General features: G+C 57.7%; 1 protein-coding gene across 2 annotated transcripts in view; it reads left to right on the top strand.

The window, feature by feature from the left end:
- The window catches only part of SPECC1L (sperm antigen with calponin homology and coiled-coil domains 1-like), a 150,110-nt gene extending 143,486 nt beyond the window's left edge, over positions 1-6,624 (top strand). The window contains exons 14-16 of one of the 2 annotated variants that reach the window (XM_012661007.1): positions 3,563-3,679; positions 4,412-4,471; positions 6,366-6,624. In XM_012661007.1, the coding sequence (XP_012516461.1) occupies positions 3,563-3,679; positions 4,412-4,471; positions 6,366-6,455 (267 nt within the window). In that variant the 3' untranslated portion in view covers positions 6,456-6,624. Of the gene's footprint in view, positions 1-3,562; positions 4,036-4,411; positions 4,472-6,365 lie in introns of those variants that run through there. The other variant, XR_001138164.1, reaches the window with a different exon arrangement.
- Positions 6,625-14,260: the final 7,636 nt, after the last annotated feature.

A 14,260-nucleotide genomic window follows, 5' to 3' on the forward strand; every position in this document is an offset into this window, starting at 1 on the left:
TTTTTTGAAATCACCCTTGTTTTAAAGCCTGCCTCATTTTCCCCATAGGGTTTCTTTGGATGGAGGGTAGGAGGCAGAGGAGCAAGTGTGTGCTCAGGTTTCATTTGGGTTCACTATTTACGGGCCCCAACTTACCATGTTGGGTGTCCTAGGGGTGGGGTTGCCTGGCCTGGCTCCCTTCCAGCCCACTGTGGGTTAAAGGAGGTGGTGACACCTGCCAGCCTGCCTTGGTTTGGGCTTTAGTTGTTTCGATGTGAAATTTTGGTTGTAAGGTACTCAAACGATAACTCCCCCTAACCTGGAACTCAAGGAGCCATTGTTTTTCTTTTGGTTCACTAAGCTGCAGCATGTTTCATAAATGAAGTCTCAGGCAGGTTGGGGTGGGGGTGCAGGAGCAGCAGCTTCTCCCCAGTGGAGTGCTGAGTCTGTCCTGAGGAAGCCAAGGTTCCCACAGCTGGGCAGCTGGGACACAGGAGCCTGTGCCTCAGGGCGCTGTGCGGTGACACCAGGCACATCCACAGCCCTGCTGCGTTTGAGGGAGCAGAAGGGGCGGCCGTGGCAGGAAGTGGAGGTTTGTTTTCCTCCAGAAGTGAATGTGACCTCTAGGGGTGAGATGCTGCCACTGGCCTTGCACAGAGCTCCGCATGCTAGTCAGAAGCTTCCTGCCTCTCTCCGTGCAGGGATGCCCGGTGTCCTTGGCTCCTTCATCATGCACTTGGGCCCTAGACCTGACCTTTTTTTTTTTTTTTTTGGTGACAAGAGTCTCACTCTTTTGCCCGGGCTAGAGTGAGTGCCGTGGCGTCAGCCTAGCTCACAGCAACCTCAAACTCCTGAGCTCAAGCAATCCTCCTGCCTCAGCCTCCCGAGTAGCTGGGACTACAGGCATGTGCCACCATGCCCGGCTAATTTTTTCTATATATTTTTAGTTGTCCGATTAATTCCTTTCTATTTTTAGTAGAGACGGGGTCTCGCTCTTGTTCAGGCTGGTTTCAAACTCCTGAGCTCAAACAATCCGCCCGCCTCGGCCTCCCAGAGTGCTAGCATTACAGGCGTGAGCCACCGTGCCCGGCCCTGACCTTTTTTTTTAAAGTACCTTTAATGGACTTTTTCCTCTGCATTTTGAACAAAGGGCTCTGCATTTTCATTCTGCACTGGTCCCTGGAAATTATGTAGGGTATCAGGCCTGGCCCATTCTTCATTTATTTTGCATACTTCATTCCTGCCTCTCCTCAGCACCCAGCACTGGACTTATTTCATACCGTGGAAATGGCATTTTGCATGGAGCGTTAGGAAATCTTACCTGAACACCTAAGGGAAAACAGGCCAGTGCATCTGTGAGAGTCGGGTCTGACTTTGAACAAACCCACAGGCCGGCTGTGTGGCCTGGGCGGGTGTCCTGGCCTCCCTGAGCCTCAGCCTCCTTCCAGCTGCTCCAAGGTGACTATGAGGATCGAAGTGCCGTACTGCTCACAGGGCGCCCGGGGCAGGGCTTCTGTCCCGTCTTCCCTGCCGTGGCCGGGCACTTCTCCCTGGTCCTAATTCCCCCCATGGAGCTGACCACCCAGCTGGCTGCTCCTGAGATTGAGATAAGATGAAAGGGGCGATATCACATGTGCATAACTGCTGGCACCGTTCGTGTCCTTCACAAGACCCTCAGAACCCTGCAAGGGTGGTGACTGTTAACTTGTGGCCAGACAGAAACCCTCAGGAAGGGCAGCCCGTGCCTCTTGGAGATGCAGCAGGTCCTACTCTCTGGACTGTGCCTTCCTGGCTGGGAAGTCTGAGGACGGTGGCACTGAGGCAGGGAGGGTGCCGACCCGGCCCTGCCTTGGTTTGGGCTGGGGTGTTTGGGAGCCCTGACATCAGCAGACAAAGCACACCAGCCACGGCAACCTTGCTGCCACCTTCCCCTCTACCCCCTGGCAGGTTTTCATCCCTTTGTGCCTTAATCCAGTCACCTTCTGCACAGCAGCTTATAATAACACCTCCGGGTCAGGGCAGGGAAACTTGAAGCAGCAGATGACCAGGTTAACAAGAGGATGTGACTTACGGAAGTAACTGCTCTCAGAGCTGCTGGCCTTTGGAAGGCTCATGCTTTGAGTAGAAGCTCCCAGAGGGCAGCGTTCTGGGCACATGCAGTCAGGGGCCAGAAAATAGGTCTGGAGGATGCAGCTGATGAAAAGTCAGCCTCCTGCTGCCCCGTGTGGCCTGCTACTCTGTGATGTCACTCAGAGCTGCGAGGCCAGACCACAGGGGGCGGGGCACCCAGCCTGGTCCGGCCCTCACTGGTTGCAAGGACCCAGCCTGGCAGCTCTGAGCCTCATTCCCCGTTGTCCCCATCTGCCCTTTGTCTCTGAGCAGGTCCCCCACTTGGTAAAGTGCTTTGTAAATCGCTTATTCCTGGGAGCGGTGAGAAATGCTGCCAGGGAGCTGGGCCGTTTGCCGTCAAAAATAAAATGTGGGCTTTCTCAGTCACCTAGAAAGCTTACTCTCGAGGCAGTTAAAGGACACATGAAATAAACAGGAAGATGTGAAGAAGAGGTGTGGGGAAGCGTTCTTCAGCTGGTGGCATATACATAAAGTGTGTGAATTCGCAAAATTTTAACGTGTAGATTCATCTTACAAAAGGATTCTTACAAATAAGGGCAAAGGCTACGTACCAGCTGAGTTGCAGTAGCATATAAAATATTCTGAATGATGTATTCCTTTTGTAACTGCAAATACTTGTAATTTAGATACAGAGTAAGGTGTCCCTTAAAGTTGAGGTGGTCCCCTGAGAAGTGTGGTGTGCAGAACACACAGCCCAGCCTGATTGGCTCCTGATGCAAGATGGCAGCTGTCAAACGGCAACATCTTCAAATTGCAGAGGTGTTTGTTTTCTTATTGGGTTTTCTTTTTAAGAGACGGGATCTCACTCTGTCGCCCTGACTGGTCATTTAATTATTTTTTTAACCGTGAGTGTATGCTGGTGAAAACTACAGTGATCACCAGTGTATGTGGCACTGAGGCCTCGACCAGGGGGCTCAGGTGGCTGCAGTGTGACTCCCTCGGCTTTTCACCGTCAGATGAGGTAGATGTTAGCACAGTGAAAAGGGCACACGGTATCTTCACGTGCAGACACACTTTGAGATCCACACTGACTTAGGGATCTTTTAAGTGCTTTAACAAACAATAGAGAATGAGTTGCATTTTAATAAATGGTGCTTTAAAGGTCATTGGTTGTCACCACATCTTCCGGTCTGTGCTGTCACCCCAGCAGGTTGTGGTAGAGAGCAGGCTCAGCAGCCTGGAGGCCTCTCCTTGTATGGAGCAGTTTATAAATCATGTCACAGACACCATGTGTTGCATCAGGCCCAAGTACGACCACTCAGGGGCGTCAGCCTACAGCTGGTGGGTGGGATGGCTGGGGGAGTCACAGACACCAGATTAGCCCCCAACATGCTGTGGTCTGGTTTTGTGTCTTGGAGGCCACGTGGCATCTGAGGGCTTCTCCATCCTCCTCGGCATCTCCTGAGAGCATCACAGCGTGCGTTGCTCACGTATTTTTCTTCCTTTATTTCAGAACATTGACATCACCAACTTCAGCAGCAGCTGGAATGACGGGCTGGCCTTCTGCGCCCTCCTGCACACGTATCTGCCAGCCCACATTCCGTATCAGGAACTGAACAGCCAAGACAAGGTAAGGCAGGCTCTGGAAGGACCGGCTCCTGGTGTCCGCCTCGCTGCGGAAAGAGGGTGAGCGTGAGGGTCAGCGCCTGCCATCACAGGTCATGCCACAGCACTGGCTTGATCACCTTGCTCCGGCTCGATCTTACTCTGGGGTGAGCTTGCTAGTCCTGACCCGCCCTGTGTGGAACATCTGGCCTGTGCAGAGTTCCCCGTGTGATGTCCTTCCCGGGTGACAATATTTAGGATCGACAGCTTCACCAGGATGTGGCTGAGGAAGGCTGTTCAAGGCAAGAGAGTCCGGCAGCGCCAACCAGGCCGGCCTCCTGCCCCTGCAGCGCCCGTTCTGCACCATGGGTCTCAGAACTGGTGAGAAACACCAGCCCTGTGTACTCCCAGGCCATGGTTTGAGGTGTGCCATCCAGAGGGCTCCTTGGGGACAGCATCAGGGGGCAGGCCCAGAGCCCCTGCCCTGCAGACAACCCTGAAGATCCCCCCTGGGGGGATTCATTTGATAAGCGTTTGCTGACTTCTGGGGTGTGTGTCCAGGAGGCTCAGGGTCAGTGTGTCAGGAAGGAGCCTCTCCTGCAGTGAGGGGAGAATGAGTGTCAGGGGAGGGAAGGGAGGGGACCTGTGCCAGCTGGAGGAGGCTGTCATCCTTCAGCTGCGTCTTCCCTAGGTAGCTCATGGAGGCCACATGACCCTTCTTGCGTTGTTCATATACTGCAGACACTTTCTTTTACAGAGAAGGAACTTCACTCTGGCTTTCCAGGCTGCTGAAAGCGTTGGCATCAAATCCACCCTGGTGAGTCCCCGTCCCCTGAAACCTTTGTCTGTTTTAAGCTGAAACCGTGTGGTCACTGGGTGCCGTGGTTCCTGGCAATCGGAGGCTCCTGGGTGGGCTGGGCCCGGGGAGGGTCCCAACCAGGTGAGGTGCAGACACGGGATCTCGCCCTCTGCCCTGGCACTTTATGCCCCAAGGACATGCCCCACAGGATGGGGGCTCGCGAGCACAGGCCCAGCAGACCTGACCCGGCACTGCTCCTCGGAGTGGTCTCTTCCATAAAGGAGTCCTTCGGGTCAGAAGAAAAATGTCACGTTTATGAATGTCACTGTCGGGCACATTCCTGCAGATCTGTCTGCCTTTTGTCAGTCCAGAGGGAGAGGGCAAGGTGGCCTGAGAGGCTGAACAAGAGTTTCCTGTACTGGCTCCCGAGGGCTGTGGACCCGAGTTCCTGGGCCCTTCCTCAGCCTCTGCCTGGCCCCTGCTAGCCTCACAGACAGGCTTCTGTCCTCACCAAGCCTGACTTTCTGCGAGAAAATGCTGCATCCAGATCCAAAGCTGAGCTGCCACACCTAGAGACACGTTTATTAAGTGAGCTGAGAACGGCAGCGCCCCCCACAGCCCTCCAGGGTCACCTTCCCATCCCCGGCAGCCCCCGCCTGGACTTAGAGCACCCAGACTCGCTGTAAAGAAGTATTTACACTCGTATTTACACCACAAGAGGGTCATGCCACAGGCATGTCTTCTAAATTCATAGAAGTTTGCTTTTTCAGGGAGGCCTCTATTCAACTGTGTAGGGAAAAACAAGTTAAAATATTTTCCCATCACTGGATATTTGACATCACGTGTGTAAAGTTCTCGCATATAAAAAGCGAGCAGTTCCCCACCCTAGAAAATTTTCACAGTCCAGATTCTTGAATTGAACAAACAGGTTTCCTGTGCTGGGCACCAAGGCGCCCTCCCCACGCTGCGTGTTCCACGGCACGTCTGTGTCCTCGCCCACGGGAACGATCCCGGACCAGCCCCCTCGGGACGCTGCTGGGGCTGTTCAGCAGCCGCGCATCTCCTTGAGGCCTCGGTCATGTGTTAAAGATTCTGAGGCTGGCCGGGCGCGGTGGCTCATGCCTGTAATCCTAGCTCTCTGGGAGGCCGAGGCGGGCGGATCGTTTGAGCTCAGGAGTTCGAGACCAGCCTGAGCAAGAGCGAGACCCCGTCTCTACCAAAAATAGAAAGAAACTAATCGGACAACTAAAAATATATAGAAAAAATTAGCCGGGCATGGTGGCGCATGCCTGTAATCCCAGCTACTTGGGAGGCTGAGACAAGAGGATCGCTTGAGCCCAGGAGTTTGAGGTTGCTGTGAGCTAGGCTGACGCCACGGCACTCACTCTAGCCCGGGCAACAGAGTGAGACTCTGTCTCAAAAAAAAAGATTCTGAGACACCAGGGTGGGGTGGGGGGCCCTTCTCAAGTTCATTTTCCTGTGACACCAACGCACTGTTGAACAGTGTCTTCGATGGTTTCAGACTTGGTGAAGGTCATCAGAGTTGGTTCGGGGAGCCCCCGACATAGACACAGGGGCTTTTCCAGGCTGGGCCTGGGATTGAGAAGGAGGTCCCCCAGACCAGCTGAAACTCTTCCTGTCGGGGGAGCAGGGAGGTGGCCCTGCATTTGACTCCGGGGCAGCAGGAGGCTCAGGCACGATGCTGACGCCCAGGGAGGGGGCACCTCCCAGGGGAACTTGGTAGAGACGGAGGAGGCGTTCTTGGCCGGGCCTTTGAGGTAATCAGGCTTAGACTAGAAATCCTTCGAGCCCCTGTCCAACCCCCAGAGCCCGCATCGCTGTGGCGAGGAGCCTGTTGGGCCAGCCAGGAGATGACCAGCTGTTCTAACCAAGCCTCTTCTTTCTCTGTCAGGACATTAATGAAATGGTGCGGACCGAACGGCCCGATTGGCAAAACGTGATGCTGTACGTGACGGCGATCTACAAGTACTTTGAAACCTGAGCACACTCGGAGCTGCCCCGACCGCTGGGGGGACCCTCTGCAGTTACTGAGCAACACCAACGCCCTTAGCTATGCACCCCCATAAAGCTTCCAGCGACTCTGGGCTGCCCCACAGTGCATGAGCCTCCAGCCCGGGGCCTCTGCTTCGGGAGAACTTGGCCGTGTGGCCTGAGGCTCAGGCCAGGGCTCCTCCCACGTGACCTTCCGCTCAGGCTGTGTGGGCTCAGCACGTCACCCAGGCTGGTTGGCTGCCGGAGTTTTCCTTCTGAAGAGGTTATTGAACAATATCAGTGCTCTGGGGTGCAAAAAAAGGCTCATGCACAGCTGAACTCGGGAGAGGGGATTAAATTTTGTGGGAAACTCACAGGCTGGCTGAAAGCTCTGGCCACAGCGCTGCTCAACCGTTGGCTCGTGTAGGTTCCATCGCTGGTGAGGACCAAGGAAGAAAGTCAGTGCCCAGCAGAGGCTTCTGTTTCCCAGCTCATGGCCCTTTACTGGGGCCTGGTTTCGAGGAGCACACACCAGAGAAGTGGGTCAGCCACCCCTCCCACGTGACAGGGCTGTCCTGGCCAGTGCAATTGAGGTGTTGTCAACTTGGCTAAGAGCATCAAGACAGCACCGTGCAGGCGTTCCTGGCACTCGGGGCTTCTGCTGCTGAGTTCACGCTGCTGGGCTGCGTTCGGCAGGAAGTGGTTGCAGAGTCCCCTCTGGTGCTCGCGACCTGTCCTCCAGCCTGGAAGGGGTCGGAGCCCCAGTTCTACCTTTAGATTTCTGGACAAAAGAATTGGTCATAAGGAATTCTCCTAGTTAAAATTTTTGTTTTGTTATGCACAATATTGGGAAAAATAGCTGCTGTTCTGTTAGTACCAAAGTTAAATTGTTTTAAAAAGCATAGAAATACAAAATCTGGACATTAGTATGGCGAGAGCAAGAAATGAAGTGGGAAGTAGCAGGAGAAAAAACGTAAACAACTTTAGGGAGCCCAGACAGTGTTACTTGCGAGTCACTGAGACATGATTCCCTCGGCAAGAGTTTAAGAAAGTGCCTTAACTCTCCTTGTAAGGGTGGCCGGCTGCCCTCCACGGCCAGGGCGGGATGGCATCGGGGCACTGCCCTCCCCAGCTTCTGGGTCCACGCTGTTTGAACCAAAGCCTTATGTGAAGGTGGTCTGTTGAGACGACATTCAGGCTGGGACTTAACAGCCCTTTTTGGGAACAGGGAGCCTATGTCTCATGTGTGCCTAACACGGTAGCTATCGGTTTGAACACTGTCAAGACCTGTAATTTCCGGAGTATAGCTGTGTTTGACCCCTACAAAGCACCATGTGGAAGACTGGCGGGTCACTGCCCTGTGGCCTGGACGCAAGGCAAGGGGCTCCCGAGAGGCCCGCCCAGCCCCGCGTGGGCCGAGGGTCTGCATTCAAGCATGACGTTCTCTAGACTAGGAGTTTGACACAGCTGTGCAGCCTAGAACAGAATGTGGTGGCTACGACATGGGCTGGGCTGTGGCTGTGGCTGCTGGCACACCGTCACAGCTAGCCAGTAGCTGCCCGCCAGCCCTGGCCCCGTGTTAGCCTGGCCGCTCAGGCCGCTGCCCCTGGCCAGAGGCGCTTTGGTGAAATGCCTGTTTTCTCCTAAAGAAGGAGAGGTCACGTGAGCAAAGTCGGGCTGGAGAGCACCCTGGAAGACCCCACAGACGCCAGCTTCCACAGCGTCGGACCCCGCCCTCCCCGACCGAGCTCTGTTCTTGTTCTCACTGCTCTGTTGACTCTGGCTGTGCTGTTGCCACGAGTGCCTGACTCCGTGTGAGAGTCGTTGTCAGATGTGTCTCCACTTAGGTTTCCTGAGTTCCCACTTTTGCTCTCATTTGCCTTCAAGGAGGCCCGTCCACCTGTCTGGACCCAGGGTGTCTGGTCACGTGTTTGTTTATTTATTATGTCCGGAGGGGTGGGGGGTGTTGTCCTTGAATGAGAGGACTTTCCTGGGTCTGCAGTTCATGACTTTGTCTCCTGTTGGCCTTGTGAGCCCAGCCCTGGCAGCTCATGCAGTGGGGAGAGGGGTCACTGGAATCTTCTGGAAGAAGGCGGCCACTGCTGATGGGCTGTATCTGCATGGATGGCATTTCCTTTCTGGGAGTCCCGTGGGTCCAGCATCAACATCAGGCCCTGGGGTCAGCGACGGGGAAGGAGTGTGGCACAGGGAGGCCTGGCCGTGCCTGCTGGAGATTCACCGAGGTTCACCGCAGACCCTCACCATGGAGATTTGCATTTGGATCCGTGGGAGATTCCGGAAGCATTACTTTCTGTCTTTTCAAATAGGATCCTCATGACAGTGGGCTTCAGGAGTGACAGGACGGCTGTGTGTCCAGTGCTGTTGGGAGGAGCTCTTGCTCCAGCGGCGCCGGGCATGGGGCCTCTGGGAAGGCGTTTGCCTCTTTCCCCTTCAAGCACAAGCTTCTCTGCAAAAGGGCCAGTCACGTTTCTATTTCTCAATCGCAGGCTTCTGCTGACTGACAATACTTTGTAATTTTGTTCTAGTAAATATTATTGAATGTATTAAAATGGCTAAAATACAACAGGCTTGGGTTTTTCTAGCTTACCCCTCCCTCCTGTCCCTCTGATGTCACGTAAGCCAGAGCTTGTGCCACCTCCGGAGCCTGGCAGTGGCAGAGAGGGTGGCGCTGCTGAACCTGGCCTGTCCCTCTGCGGCGCACCGAGGGCCGGGGCATCCTCGTGTGGAAAGAACCTGACCAGGAGTGAAGTGCGGTCACACCTAGGCTGTGGCAGTCACCATGCAGTCTTGGGCAGGTACCTGGGCCTCTGAGGCACGGGGTGGCCAAGGTGAGGCCTCTGAGTGCTGAGATTCTGTGACAGGTGCCAACCCCTGAGAGACAGCATCAGAGAGCCCCCAGCATATCCCAGAACGTGCCTTCCTGGGGTGCGGGGGAGGGCATCTGGAGGGGTTTGTCTGTCGTTAGAAATGCATCTTCTTGGAGATAATTTTCAGGATGTATAAAATTACGGAAAAGCAAAAAAATCGGTAAAAATACCACCAGGGCGATCAGTTAAGCCTTTTTCTTCCTGTGTACCTAGTGTAAATCCACTGAGCCTGGCCCAGGTGACACTGTTTTGTCACCTATGGGCACTGCCCCTGCTCACAGGGAGACTTGGTGAGCACCCTTACTGGGCCTGAGACTCCCCAGCATCAGGTCCAGCCACTGCCTGGCTCCCAAGGGCCGAGAGCCCAGCTGGCCTGAGGCGAGCTGTGTCCCTTGAGTGCTGGCCCCTCCAACGGTGCCCCAGCTGAGGCTTTGCGGCAACCAGGTTTGGATCCAGCTCCTCTGCCATGTGGAGGGTCCTGCTCCTGTGGGCAGTGCAGCGTGGCAGGCCTGTGTGCAGTGGCACCGGTGCAGCCTCCGCGGGGCAGGAGGAGGGATGACCCTGCCTGTCCAGGGCCGGCAAGGCTGGGCCCTCAGCTGCTGTCCTCAGGTGGGGGCAGGGGCGGTGCAGCTGCCCAGGGCCACTGTGAGGTTCCTGGCCCTTCTGTAGCCCAACTTACCAACCTGCTCAGAGGCTGCTGGGCAAGCCCTAGGGCTCTGCTTCCCTCAGCGTGGCACCTGGGGAGGGCATCAGTTCCACCTGGACTAAGGGAAGATTCCAGAGTCTCTGAGGGGTAGCTTTGATGGGTGGGCAGAGGAAACAGGTTCCAGGGAGAGTGAGGAGTTTCAGAAAGGATCTTCCATCTGCACCTGTGCCCCGCCCCAGCCACCTTGCGAGGCCAGCTCTAAGGCCCCATCCTCACAGCCTGCACTTCTTCAAGCCTCGGGTTGGCCTGGGTTCTATTTTGGGTTGTCCCTTAAGTGAGGAGCAGAGACAGACAAAACCGGGCTCAACACGCTTGCAACCACTGCGTCGGGTGGGTGAGGGGCGGATTCCTGGGGAACTGGGGTTTAGGGCCCCGGATTCTGGCCAGAGTTTGGATCCCACAGGTCCGGACTTTGCTGGGCGGCTGCTGCATCTGCAGGAGGCCAGACTGCACCTCCCTGGGCCTGAGTCGCCTCCCTCAGACGGGGGGCTGGGTCAGAGTGTGTGGAGAGTGGCTGGCACAGCCCGCCTGCCCGCATCAGGCCCACAGCAGGTGCTGGAAGGAAGGGCCAGTCCTTGTCCCCGCTCCCCGGGTGTGTGAGGAGGGGCTGGCAGGGGCCTGCAGTCTTGGGAGCCGAGTCCTAGGAGGAGGCAGAACCTGAAGGGCCGGGGGACGCTCTTCGGAAGCACACATGCAGGGAAGGGAAAGACGGGCCATCACAGGGTGGTGTCATACCCGAGGCTTCTGCCCAGAAGAGCACCCAGAGGGAGTTGGGACACCTGGGTCCTCCCTCAGGTCGGCCACCAACACTTGGGACGCTGGGGCTGTTCCCACCTCTGTGAAGTGGGGACCCCTCCTGGACAGTCCTGCCAGGCACCCTCTCTGATGTGGGGTAGGGAGGCCTGGCAGGTCACAGGGCTGGGGGCACAGGGAGAGTGGGGAGGGGGCTTAGGGCCAGCATCGGCAGTGCCAGGTGACGAGCCCTGGCAGGAGAGGCTGCAAAGGGCTGTCTCTGTCCACCGCAGAGCCAGGACTCCCCTTGGAGCCGTTTCCCCATCTGCACTGACGCCCAGGTCAGCCCTGAGGTGGGGTTGCTGGCGGGTTGCTGTTTGTCTCAACACCCAGATGCAGACGTGGACATCTTCCTGGGAGCTGAGTTGGAGTCCAGGGGCTGCCCTTGCAGCGCTGATGGCTGCCGGTGACTCAGGGATGCCTCCTCCAACCTGATGCCGCCTTTGTGGGGCCTCCTTTAGTCTAAGGATGAACTAAAGCCCTGTGAGGTCTCCCCACCCCCCATTAGAGAAGTTGGGGAGCACCTTGCAGTGGCCTGGTCGGTTCCCAGGGACCCTTGCTAGCAATCACAGCTGCTTGGGCCTGGGCCTGGCATGTCTTTGTGATGTGGCTCAGCTGGCCCCAAAGCAAACAATGAGGGCCAGAGGCCACCCAGGTGCATCCTGGGCAGGAACAAAGGGCCTGCGGGGCTGGGGCGGGGTGGGCAGCCTGAGAGTGGAACTCCGGAGCAGGACGGGCCCAGCTGGCCCGAGGAGTCCGGGCCTGGATGGAAGGGTGGGTGCTCACAACCCTTCCAAAGCCTGCCTGGGGCTGGGCAGAGAAACCAAGGCCCAGCGCTAGAAGCTGGGGCTTGCGGGGGTATCCCTGTGCCTGCCGAGAGGCAGTGGCCTTGTCAAGAACAGGCCTGTGCCCCTCTCCCTCGTAGCTCCCTCAGGCGTGGAGGGTGGCCCAGCCCAAGCACTGGCACAGGGCCTGCCCCCAGCCCCAGGCCAGAGCCCCAGGAGAGCTCTCATGGCTGGGGACTGCACAGGGCTGGCCAGGGGCAGCAAGGCCAAGGCGGAGGAGGTGGCCTTACAGCTTGTGGTGCCCAGGGCACAGGCCCCTCACTAGAGAAGACACGGGGCAACTCCTAGGGCAGGCTGCTGCTGAACAGCCGTCCCGCGTGCCGTGCCCGTGGTCATTGAGCTGGAGGGCCCTGGCGTGTGCTCAGTCTCTGGGCAATGGCTTCACTGCGCACCTAACAGGTGGCACAGGACCACCGGCAGCACTCCCTCTGCCTCTGACGGGCTGGGGAGGGGTCCCCGGCAGGGAAGTGGGGGTCCTGGCCCGGGCTGCCCCTCACAGCCTCCTTGGTGCTGGTTCCTCATGGGTGATCCTGGGGCCCTGGGGCCCTGCCCGACCACCCCTGCCTCAGGACACGGCTCCCCAGCGCTGAGCGCTAATGCGGAGGGATGGGGGAACTGCCCGCTGAACCTCCAAGGTGAACCGAGAGGGCTTGGCTCTGGGACCCCGAGGACCAGCTTTGGAGCGAGCCTTCGCTCCCTGGACGAGCCTGGCGTGCACCCGGCCAGACCATGTGTGGGGAGGTCCGGGCGGCGAGGGTGCTGGGGAGAACAGCAGAGGGGAGAATCAATGGGGTCCACACATCGGGTCATGGAGTTAGGGGACAAGAGACCCAGAATTGGCTGCACACCGCTTTCTGCCTCACACGTCCCCACAGCCCCTTCAGGGCAACTCTCAAGACAGGGTGCTCCTTGCACGTTTGTTGAGTGAGGACTCAAATGAATATGCGTCCGACAGGTGTGGGCGGGAGGGGTTTGTCCCCACTGCGGAAGGAGTGCACCGCGTGGGGTGACCCAGAAGGAAGGGTGGGGCCTCAAGGACCAGGGGGAGGCTCCCTGGCCAGGCAGCTCAGGCCGTACCTCGCATACCTCACGGTCTGGCTCTAGCTTAGCTCCAGGAGGTGGCAGCGCAGAAACAGGACAGTCTCATTTTACAGGTGAGGAAATGGGTCCCTTGAAGGCCTACGGAAAAGCCACAGCACCAAGGCAGCCCCAGTTGCTGGTCCCAGGGGCAGTGTCCCCACCTGGTGGGAGGAGCTCCCTCCCTGAGGACACCAAGGGCCATGGCAGAATGGGGCAGGCGAGCTCCTCCAAGCAGAGGCTCAGCCAGGGCCAGGACTGAGGGGGTGGACAGGCTACAGGGCCGCGGGGGCTTGGGGGATCTGAGGTTGGAAAGGCATCTGGGACAGGATGCAGGGTCGACAGCGCCCCCAGAGTCTCACGTGGGCCTCACCCCTCAGAGTTTAGTTGTCTGGGTCCGAACTCTCCTCTGCCTGGCGGGGGGTCCAGGCTGGCCAAATGGAGACAGCAGCCCAGGCTGTGTCCCCAGGGATGAGCCACAGGCGGCTGCCAGATGATCAAGATCAAGGCCGGGTCTAGGCAAGTGATGGTCACTGCATGGGCCCTGGGATCCTCCCGACATGCTGGCCAGGAGCCTGCGCATCCACCAGCCCCGCCCACCCTCTCCTCCCTGCGGAGAGTGGCGGTCGCTGTGGGAGAGGTCATGCCCCCGTCCTGGCCTCAGCCTTAGGGTCCAGCCTGGCCCTGGGCAAGCCCCTCCACCCTGGGCCTCTGGCCTCAACCCCGCCAGTCCCCGGAGGTTCTAGAATGTAAGAGTTCCTGCAAGCCCTTGGCCACCAATGCCCTGGCCATCTGACACAGCTTGTCCTGCTGGGAACAAAATTGGGGTTAGTCCACATCCATCCAGATGCAGGGTCGAAGGCGAGTCCTTTTGCATGGCTGGGCTGGGGCTGGATGTGAGGCTGTTCCCAACCAGAAGCCTCCAGAAGATGGGGGGATGGGGCGCGGAGAGGGAATTCCTGGCCCCAGAGTCTGAGATTCTGTTAGTCTGGGGTGCAGACTCGATTCCCCACCTTGTTCAGAGAAGTGGAGGAGGGAGGACTAGGGCCACACAGGGCACAGGGCTGTGAGGACACCAGGGGCCCGGGCTCAAAGTCCAGGATGGGAGAGCAGAGGGGGCATTAGAAATTGGGACCAGCTTCCAGGAGGCATCCTTTGAGTTTAGTTGCAGCCACCAGCAGCAGCCCTGGGCAAGGCTCAGGAAAGGCGGGGTGGGGGTGGAGTGGGGGGGCGGAACAAGGACCAGGCGGGGCCTTGAACGCTGTGGTAAGGAGGCTGGACTTTCTCCTTCAGAAACTGGGGAGCCGTGGAAAGATTTGAGGAGGAGCGGGCACTGGGCACTTTCCAGGGCACAGCAAGACTTTGGGGAAGGGGTGACGCAGGGGCCACATCCAGCCCAGCTCTGATAAGAAACAGCAGAGGCGGCCCTGGGGACTTCTTGGAAGAGAGGGAGTGAGAGGGTGGGACCCGGAGGGCTTCAAAGGGAAGGGAGAGGGACTCCAGGACG

Source organism: Propithecus coquereli, unplaced genomic scaffold, assembly GCF_000956105.1.
Source record: "Propithecus coquereli isolate 6110/MARCELLA unplaced genomic scaffold, Pcoq_1.0 Scaffold698, whole genome shotgun sequence".
Classification (NCBI taxonomy): domain Eukaryota; kingdom Metazoa; phylum Chordata; class Mammalia; order Primates; family Indriidae; genus Propithecus; species Propithecus coquereli.